The 10788-nt window shown below is 37.6% G+C and overlaps 2 protein-coding genes across 2 annotated transcripts; one reads left to right on the top strand and one right to left on the bottom strand.

The window, feature by feature from the left end:
* Positions 1-4197: 4197 nt before the first annotated feature.
* Positions 4198-5157, top strand: LOC147576727 (olfactory receptor 51L1-like). The gene has a single exon (XM_086676418.1). The coding sequence runs from the start codon at positions 4198-4200 to the stop codon at positions 5155-5157; it is 960 nt and encodes a 319-aa protein (XP_086532544.1).
* Positions 5158-9370: 4213 nt separating this feature from the next.
* Positions 9371-10357, bottom strand: LOC112865711 (olfactory receptor 52B2-like). Its single transcript, XM_025928789.2, has one exon. It carries the CDS (start codon positions 10355-10357, stop codon positions 9521-9523), a length of 837 nt encoding a protein of 278 aa, XP_025784574.2. The 3' UTR covers positions 9371-9520.
* Positions 10358-10788: the final 431 nt, after the last annotated feature.

Here is a 10788-nt window from a genome sequence, read left to right as displayed (position 1 = left end):
AGTAATTGAGTACATTTTCTTTAGGAAAACTATTATTTATATTGAGGTCATCAGTTCCTGAAAAAAACAGTTCTCAACTGAAAGTATTAAATACAGCAATGTCTAGAGATTAGTGAGTCATGACAAATGTGCAATAGACAAATCTGAGTTGAGTGAACCTATGGTAAAGTTGTTAGGAGTTATAATTAGACCAATATTGCCAAGATCAACCGGAGTTGGAAAAATTAACTGTAGACCACATTTTCAAACGTAGTTCCTATACTAAACAGGGCTGACATTACAATTGGAACTCCCACCCCAGTTAGAGATTTCTGATCATTCGTTAGTGCACATGCCAGGCTGCTGTACTGCTCAATCACCAATAGACATGTAGAAAACAATATTGTTGACAAACATAGAGTTTTAAAGGTTGAGTAAAGGCCTTTATTTTTAATCCTATCAAACATATTAATCTGTTTCATCAGGAAAAGCTCTAGGGCACGGTGAACAAAGTACTACACTGGTCAATCAGATCTGAGTGATTACATTGGTTTTATGGCACATCATGAGGTTTTGAAAATAGATTTTATATTTTATAGCAGTTTTAGGTTCATAGCAAAATTGAGTGGAAGGAACAGAGATTTCCCATATATCCACTGTTGTATGATTTTGAGGGAGGCGGATCATAACTGAATCTCATTTTTATCCAGTGTATAATAATAGAACTGAAGTAGATCACTTCCAGCTCTTAGGGTATAGACTCTGTCCCTCCTCAGTTTAAGTCCTTAAGAAGTCCCTCTCACTGGCTGCACCATATCCACAAATCCTTACTGCCCCATCATATCTCGGGTACAAACTAGTATCTCATCTCATGTTGTGCTACCTCATTTCTTCTAGACATAGATGCAATAGTATTTGAGACACTCAATAGCCTACTTTCCCCTGTATTCCCAAACTCTCAATCCTGCTGTAGCCAGAGAAACACAGACTGAAGTGGTGGCACTGACAGGGTTACACACACTGCCCTGCATTTATCCTGGGGCCTCCTATCTCAAAGGACTGGAGGAGACTTATGAACTGATCCTTCTTCCTCTGAGAATTAGAATGGTCTCTGATGACAAGTGGAACTATTCTCCCAAGTACATGAGTGAGTCCTGGGGGAAATAAAAGTGGGAGGTAAGAGGAAATTACAGGGGGGCACTTGAGAGACAAAAGAGAGGAAGGTGGACACCCAGAGTATGGGAAGGAGGACCAGAACACTGTTGGAGAAGAGAGACATTCTCAGTTAATCAGAGGATATAATTTTCACTAAAATACCTTCATTGTTCATGTTCATTCCTATAGCATTCAAGCCAGACTCAGGCTTTGCAGGCTGGACGTGCCCAGGATGCCCTAGATCTTTATGGTAGGTGGTCTTTGAGTCCGTGGGTGGGATGTGATGCTTATAACGGGAGAAGGATTATTTTTTTTTCTGATATGACAGAATAAGGATTCAAGAATTCTATTAGGATGTACTAGATGACCTTCAAGAAGGTCCCTTCCAATCCCAAGTATCAGTGATTTTTAAGGTGACAATATGACTCAGAGGTCTAAAACCGAATTACACTTCTGATGTTTGACATCTTAAATTCAATCCTTAAACTCAATCCTCCTCCTCTAGGAAATGGTAGAAGACATCACAAGACCATGTGAATGAATTTGAAATATAGGATCAGAAACAAGAGGAATTGGACAAAAATTGAACCAAGGCCAGCATATAAGGAGCTGTGGAAAGACAGGCAGAGCAAACACTAGTGAATATATGGAATGTAGTGATTATATGTTGTGGCAATTTGAGAACAGTAACATGGCTGCTCATATTCCAGGCTCCCTGTAGTCCCAAAGACCTCATTCCTGTTCTTGGAGAGACTTCCCATTTCATCCTGGGCTCTGACTTTTTTTTTTTCTCCACGACTGACACTGAGTAGAATGAAAAGTATAGAAGTAAAGCCATCATAATTACCCAAAGACTTTGGGGGTGGAGAAAAAGGTTATGAAGTAATTTATATTATGGCTCCACTGAATTTTCAACTGGATGAGATGGAGATGAAACTGGCATCATTCCCACCCCTCAGGTTACCAGGTTAGGTCACTTTTGTGAGGTGCCCACTCTGGGGTGTTTCCTTTCTGGAAGGATACTCCAGAAGCTCCTCATAGCTTCCTACCTTCTGTGACTTTTCAAAGAAATGCTGTTGTTGTCATATATTGTCTTCATCAAATTACCATTATTTTATGGTCACTATATATAAAGAATCTATGCTAAGTATTTTGATTACTATATCTCCTTTAATCTTAGTCCATCCTGTCAATGATTTTATCTTCAGTTTACAGATGAGGCTACTTTGGTACAGAAGGAAATAAGTCATTTGCTCAACTTGAAAATCGAGCAAGCATTAGAGCCAGACAACTTCATTTATACAGACAAGCCCCAGTCAAGAGAAGCAGGGATTGGTGGTGGTAATAAGCCAGGCAGATTGAGGAAGATAGCAGGACCTTAATCACCAGGTCATTCAATACGTGGACGCTATTTAATTGTTATATGAGTTCGTCAGAAAGACTGAATTTTTCTCTGGAACTTGCTTGTTTGATTTCTTGATTATGGGTCTTCTGTTTCCTAGAAAATTATCATTATTTATCACTCCAGCCAAATATCTGCTACAATCAGGGTTTATCTGCATAGAACTAGAGAAGATTGAAGGGGATTTGAAGTTCCCAAAGGGCCACAGTAGATTTTACAAGACAGGAAGATGCCAGTTTATTCATTGACAAGGGGAAGCAATCTGCCTCATGGATTGCAAATTCTCAAAACAGCATTTTGGTGAGCAGGGATTCTTGGCACTTCATGGGCACTTGATGGGGATTTTGAGAGGTGGCTCCTCTTTCTTACTTCAGAGATGTTTTTCCTGAGCACATAAATGCTGGAATCTGCTGGGGAAATATATTTTCTCATTTGTTCTTAGTAGGAAAGATTTAGGATCAAGGTCAGAAGCTTTTTCTGAGCACTATAGTTTTTTAGTTATTTGTGTTGTTTTTGCCTTGAAGCATGAGTTTCCACTTTATCTTTCCACAAATCCTATCTATTTTCTATTTTTTCTTCTTTCTTTCTTTCTTTCTTTCTTTCTTTCTTTCTTGTACAAGGTACCACTCTCTAAATGACTGATCAGATCTGAATCATAACAGAAAGAAGGTTGTGCATCTTTAAAATCAGATTCAGAGGTTGAGGCACCTGGATGGCTCAGTTGGTTGAGCATCCGACTTTGAGTCAGGTCATGATCTCGCGGTTCGTAAGTTTGAGCCCTGCATTGGGCTCTCTGCTGACAGCTCAGACCCTGGAGCCTGCTTCAGATTCTGTCTCCCTCTTCCTCTGCCCTTCCCCGCTGTTGCTCTGTCTCTCAATAATAAATAAACATTAAAAAACTTTTTTTAAAAATTAAAAATCAGAGTCAGAAGCAGTTATACTTTGCTTAAATAGTATATTTTATTACAATGAGAACATTATATGTAAAATTACATAGTTCATTATTACAACTTTTAAAATTAAAAATTATTTTAATTAAGTCAGTTTAACCCATGTTTAGTTCTTGGGAATCTAGTCTGAGACAAGGCCTGTGGCCTCAATTATATAACTGCAGTTATGTTAGTAAGACCTGCTTATGGTAATAAGTACTGTTGACCCATACTTGCCTGAATTCTGTAAAGACATCTCACATGCTATTCTACTATTATTGAAAAAGCTCTGAAGCTTAGGCAGAAAAAGGCATTGTGTGTAAATCATAGCAGGAGTCATTAAAAAAAGATTAATATTAACATCAATAGCCCTGCCAAGAAAATTCTGGAAGAAAAATATAAAATGAAAGATGTCATCCTGAACAGGTTGTGTGCGTGCTGCTGTAGGTAGTCTTTAGAAGATTGTCTGTATTTTAAGAGAATGTCGAGTCTGCATCTGAGAGGCAGGAGGGAAAGAGTTGTTATACAGTATATATTTTACTTAACCAACATTACTCAGCAATGAAATGAAGAAAGCAAAATGTAGGGATGAATTTAAGAGTGCTTACAGGAAAGTACTGAAGTTTCATTGTTTTGTTTTGTTTTGTTTTCCTGACTCAGATGCTGATCTTATCATTGCCCTCCCCACTGGAGTGTGATCCTGAAAGTGGATTGTGGTTAAAAGTGAGCTCTATGGCAACCTTTAACTCCAGTAATACCCTGTCCTCCACATTCTATCTCTCAGGTATCCCTGGCTATGAGGAATTCCACCACTGGATATCCATTCCATTCTGTCTCCTGTACCTTGTTGGAATCATGGGTAACTGCACCATCCTGCATATTGTTCGGACAGACCCCAGGCTCCATCAGCCCATGTACTACTTTCTGGCCATGCTTTCCCTCACCGACATGGGCATGTCCATGCCCACCATGATATCACTCTTCAGGGTGTTGTGGTCCATTTCCAGGGAAATCCAGTTCAGTACCTGTGTGGTCCAAATGTTTTTCATTCACACTTTCTCCTTCACGGAATCATCTGTGCTCTTGGCCATGGCCTTTGACCGCTACGTGGCTATCTGCCACCCTCTACGATATGCTACCATTCTCACCCCAAGACTTATCATGAAAATTGGAATTGCAGCCCTGCTTAGGAGTGCCTGTGCCATGATTCCACTTCTGGCTCGGCTGGCCTTCTTTCCTTTCTGCCACTCTCACATCCTTTCTCATTCATATTGTCTGCACCAGGACATGATCCGCCTTGCCTGTGCTGACACCCTGTTTAATGTTATATATGGGTTGCTTCTTGTCGTTGTGCTGTGGGGAATGGACTCTTTGGGTATTTTTGTGTCTTATGTGTACATCCTTCACTCTATATTAAAAATTGCATCACGTGAAGGGCGGCTTAAGGCTCTCAACACGTGTGCATCCCACATCTGTGTTGTACTCATTTTATATGTGCCTATGATGGGGCTATCTATTGTCCACCGTTTTGCCAAACACTCCTCCCCACTGATCCATATCTTCATGGCTCACATCTACTTATTGGTTCCACCTGTGCTCAATCCAATCATCTATAGTGTGAAGACCAAACAGATCCGCCAAGGAGTCCTCTACCTACTTCTCCGCACAAAAACCGGTTCTACTACGTCTTAAGGCATGACCTTCGACATTGATGACATCAATCTAAATGATGTAAACATATACTTATTTGTCCACACTAGGTATGCTGGCATCACAGTTGTGAACAAAATAGAAAGATGAGATATAGAATCCACAGAGTATCAGGAGAAGTGCTTAAAGGAGAGAGCTGGGGTCCTTGGGACTATACAACTTAACATGTGCTTCATAAATTACCTTTAAATATCAGTATATGTAGGTGTTGAGTGTTTTAGAAATCATTTCCATCTATTCCCTTCCATTTCTAATCCCAACCCTCCATGAAAACTTACCCATTAAGTTTTCATTAAATATATTAAAACCAGGGGTGCCTGTGTGGCTCAGTCGGTTAAGCTTCTGACTGTTGTTTTAGGCTCAGGTCATGATCTTCAGTTTGTGAGACTGAGCCCCATATTGCGCTCTGCGCTGGCAGCATGGAGCCTTCTATGTTTTCTCTCTCTCTCCTTCTATCTCTGCTCCTCCTCTGCTCTCTCTCCCTTTCTCTCACAGAAAATAAATAAATAAATAAATAAATAAATAAATAAATAAAACTCATGTTTCTTTGCTTCTTGATACTCTGTAGTTGTTTGGAAATCTTATATTGCCCTTCTTGTTATAACAATGTGTTTGTATATCTGCTATTCTTTCCTTTTTCAAGATGGAAAACATTTTATCTTGATATAAGAGCATATTAGGGTTCAAAGCAGAACTTATCAATCCTTATTGTGAATCAGCATCATATTTTAAACTTTATACACATGTCTGCCCTACTAAGAAATTTAGTTTGCTCAAGAATAGAAAAGGCCAACTGCATATTTTTTTATTCTCTTAATTTTTGGAAATAATTTTAATTTTATAAAAATTTGAGACTCAGTAATTTTTGAAATACCCCAGATACCGTGATATGATGTCAATGATTATAATCCATTGAGTAAAATGTATCTTAATAATAATTTAGGACATACTATTTCTTTAAGTGTGAAAAAGTACTGGGGTGCCTGGGTGGCTCAGTCGGTTGAGTGTCTGACTTCAGCTCAGGTCATGATCTCAAGGTCTGTGGGTTCGAGCCCCACATCCAGCTCTGTGCTGACAGAGCCTGCTTCAAATTTTGTGTCTTTCTCTCTGCCCCTCCCCTGCTCACTCTCTCTCTCTCTTTCTCTCTCTCTTTCTCTCTCAAAAATAATGAATAAACATTAAAAAATTTTTTTAAAAATAAATGTAAAAAAGTACTATCCTTGGTATTCCTGGCTATGAGGTATTTCACTTATGTAACAATATAACTCACTAGGTGTAGCTACCTATAAATTTGTGGTAGCAGGAAACAGCTACAGATTCGGGTCTCTTAATTTTATCTAGAACTACTTTCAATATACAAAACTATCTTTCCTTATAATTCTGAAATTAGCTAACAAATGGCTGTGCATAGGGTTGTATAGAAAACTTGCAAATGTAATTGAATTTTCTAGTTTGTCTGGCAATACTTGTGCAAAGGCAAACAGTAAGCAAAGGGTACAAATAAGATTTTAAAAAATGTGTTATAGTTCCCAGTATTCGTGTATTTGTGGAAGTCTTAATAATAATCTATTTTTACCTATCTGGTTCTACCTAGTATAGCAATTGTGCTTTGAAGAGTTTGCTACTTGTAAAGATGAATATATGCTTGGTATAAAAGTGACACCAAGTCTTTATTGAATGTAAATGATTAAATAAATGAATCAATCACTGAATAAAGGATACTTTGGATATTAAAGAAAATAGAGGAAAAGATTTGACATGTCATGAACCCCCATGTCATGTAGTAAAAGAGATCTTACTAACTTAAAATTAGTGTTTCAAATTTCAGTCATATGGAGCACATCTACAATTTATTTCTGCTCCCTGGTTTTCACTCAACTATGTCTGTTTTCCCTTTTATCCTATTTCTTGATTCTAATTGCCAACTGCCCCTGTCCTTTTAGCATATTCACCTTGAATAAAAAATGTCAACTAAAAATAAAGCTATGTAAACATCAAAATTAGATAATATTTGCTGTAATAAATAATTAAATCAAATTGATAGGAAAAATTAAAATTTTTAGAATGAACATTACCATCAGCCACACATTGTATATGTAACATTTAACTATTGCTAATCATCTTTAAAATTAGAACTTCAAATTCAAAATATATTTTGACCTTTCCTAGTCTTTGTGCTCTAAGAAACGAAGTCTTACTAGTTTTTATTTGCTAACGGAAATATGTTTAAACTATTGCATACTAGATTTTGCATTTTACATGCCAATAAAACTATTTTAAATGAACACCTACATAGATAATCTAAATTTTGAGTTTACAAATTATTATTTACTATACTCACTTCTTAAATTTATTATTAGTATTACATTATATTCATAAAATATATTTTACTCTAAACATTTAGAAACCAGATATATTCAAAATTAAAATATTTCTTCTCAGTAAAATACAGTTGGTAGGGAGATAAGTGAATATAACAATGAATGAATGAGTGAACAAGGTTGTATTAGGAGTTGAGAACAGAAGCATTATCCTAGTTTGGAACCTTAATGAAGGCAGGAGTTTAGTCTTCTGGCAAGCATCTGGTGCTCCAAAAACAAGAAGGTCTCTTGTTCCTGCCTAGAATTGCACCAATACGACTAAAGCATCTTTCTCACTTGTACGTGGATTTATAAATTAGGATACACTATTACTCATATTACCTTGTTTGACAAAGTCTTGAGTGGTTATTTGCCTTTTGAAAGCATTCTCTGCCTTCTTGCAGAATCTGTAAGATAACCAGAAGCCAAAATAAAAAATTCATTTGTGTATTAGAATCCCCTATCATCAGGCAAATATGCAATGCAATTATTTTTGTAATGTCAAATGTTATCTTATAAGTTATACATTAATCATCTTGATGCTGCAGAAGGCTCTTGGTGGCAAAACACAATGGCAAGAAAAAAATAGTAGAGAAGATCACTATCCCTTTTGTCATCTAAGTATCTGGCATTTTCTTCTATACAAAGCATTGCGCTGCAAAATACTTCATTATCCCACTTAGCCATTCAGTTATTCAATCTGATATCTTAAATAATAAGAGCATAATTTCCTTAGAAAATGTGTATTATCATAATTACCTGGTTACACATAGAATCTAGAAACAGCCATATGCATTTGTAAAGAGAATGATAACAATATAAATATTTTCAAGACACTCCATTCAATTAATTCAACCACTAGACCATTTATTATGCTCATGATGCAATTTTTTATTCTCTTATGCCAGAGGTAGATTTTAGGTCTTTTATTAATTGACAGGTGAATATTCTCTAGAGGAGAAAAGGGATTACACGCAGGAATTATGACAGATAGATTTATAGATGATAGTTTGTCCCAGCTACTACAGAATGAAATTAGTAGGAATGTTTGGTGTGCAAAAACCAATAAACTAGAAAAATTGCAGGTGCTTATATAAAAGAGCCAAATGAATCCAGTGAACATAATCTTGACCATTTGCCACGATTTATCTTTTTTGAGAATTTCCCTGGCACAATTTCAACCCTGTTAATCAGAATATTAAGTGCTGTAACAGATTGATGCAGTTTTAACAATATGACCCAATATGGGGCAATTAGCCTGGCTGTGTCCTTCCTGAGTCACAGATATTTAAATTGCTTGAATGTATGCCATGCCTCATAATGTTTTTCTGTTTACTTAATCTAACCAAAGTAACTTTCATTTGTGTGTAACCAAAATAATCTTTATTACACCAAGTTATTAAAGGAGATAGCAACATTTTCTGAAAGATAAGGGAAAGTTTTTTAAGAAGAAAGGAAAGAAGTATTTAAAGTATAGGTCTTATTTAATACATAAGGACATAGTAGGGAGTTTGTTACATAAAATTATTAGCATTTGGCTTTTGACTAGGTAATGCATTTACCTATTTAACAATATTTATTAAATTTTTTTATATTCTAGGTTCTGTGGATGTAATGATGAAGCTGGAATCTGAACTAAGCCATGACTTACAGAGTTTACATTTTGTCCTGTCCATAGCAAATTGACATAAAGGAGGAATTGTGTATTTAAAAAGGATATATAAGTCCCCTGTGCTTACAGTGACATTCCACAGATTTTTACCTCATTATGTTGAGATATTCCTTGATGGTACTGAAGCAGTTCCCTATTAGCTTCCTTTTTACCCTAGGTCGGGAAGACAGCATTTAGAAATGTGACTATTTTAAGCTCTATTCAGAGGTTAAGTGTTTTGGGAATGGATCTGCCCAGGTTGATTCAGACTTGACATTTAAGCCTGATCCCCATCCTGGACTTACCTATTCCTTGTTGCTTCATAACCTTTGAGTCATTTTGGTTTGTTACAGAGCCCTAGTACATGCATTCTTATCTCCTTTGTCTTTACTCCATAAACAATGGGGTTCATAGTGGGTGGCACCAGTAAGTAGAGGTTTGCCAGGAGGATAAGGACATGCTTGGGTACATGATCTCCAAAGCGATGGGTAAAGAAGGAAAAGAAGGCCAGAGTATAAAATATCAAGATGACACATATATGAGCTCCACATGTTGCAAAGGCTTTTGTCCGGGCTTCCCTAGAAGGTAGTTGGAAGACCGTTCTCAGGATTAGCCAGTAGGACAGGGAGATGAGGCAAAAGTCTAGCCCTGTGGTGAGGAGAGCAGCAGTGAGCCCATAAATGCTATTGAGGGCAATGCTATTGCAGGCCAACTTGGCAATGCCCATGTTCTCACAGTAGGTATGGTGGATGATGTTTTCCCGGCAAAAGCGTAGCCGGAGAATGAGGAGGACACCAGGAGTGACCACAGCCACACTCCGAGTCACCAGAGCCAGACCCACCTTGCTAATGAGAGAACCTGTAAGAAAGGTTGCATAATGGAGTGGTGTACAGATAGCCACGTAGCGATCAAAAGCCATGGCCAAGAGAACAGCAGATTCAGAGAGGAACAGAGCATGAACAAAAAACATCTGTGTGAGACATGCAGGGAATGTTAATGGGGAAGGACCCTTCCAGAAGATAAGAAGCATTTGGGGCACTGTCACAGTACAAAGGAGAACATCATTGAGTGCCAGCATGGCCAGGAAGAGATACATGGGTTCATGGAGGTTCCTGTCCCCAACCACCACTGCCATAACCAAGCCATTGCCTATCACAGCCAAAAGGTACATGAAGCTGAAGGGGATGGAGATCCAGATTTGGAAGTCTTCTAATCCTGGGACTCCAGTCAGCAGAAAGGCAGTGAGGTGAGTGGATGTAGAATTGGATATTCTTGTAGACAGGTGGCCCAAGTCTGTTACATGAAAATTAGAGAGAAAATAGCTGCAGTAAATATTAATAGAAAACACATTCCTTCATCCTAGTTAAGATCTAACCATTAATTCTGGGATAAGGAAGTAGAAACAGAATAAAATCATCTGAAAAAAATTATTAAAAATCTGAATGAGGGTGCCTGGCTGGCTCAGGCAATAGAGCATGTGACTTTTGATCTTGAGGTCTTGAGCCTGAGTTCAAGTCCCACTTTGGGCTTACATCTTACTAAACACACACAAACACAACAAACAAACAAAAAAAACACCCCCCCCAAACCTGAATGATTATG

Source organism: Puma concolor, chromosome D1, assembly GCF_028749965.1.
Source record: "Puma concolor isolate L17-30 chromosome D1, mPumCon1.1.hap2, whole genome shotgun sequence".
Lineage (NCBI taxonomy): Eukaryota > Metazoa > Chordata > Mammalia > Carnivora > Felidae > Puma > Puma concolor.
This window is presented reverse-complemented; position numbering and strand designations above follow the sequence as displayed.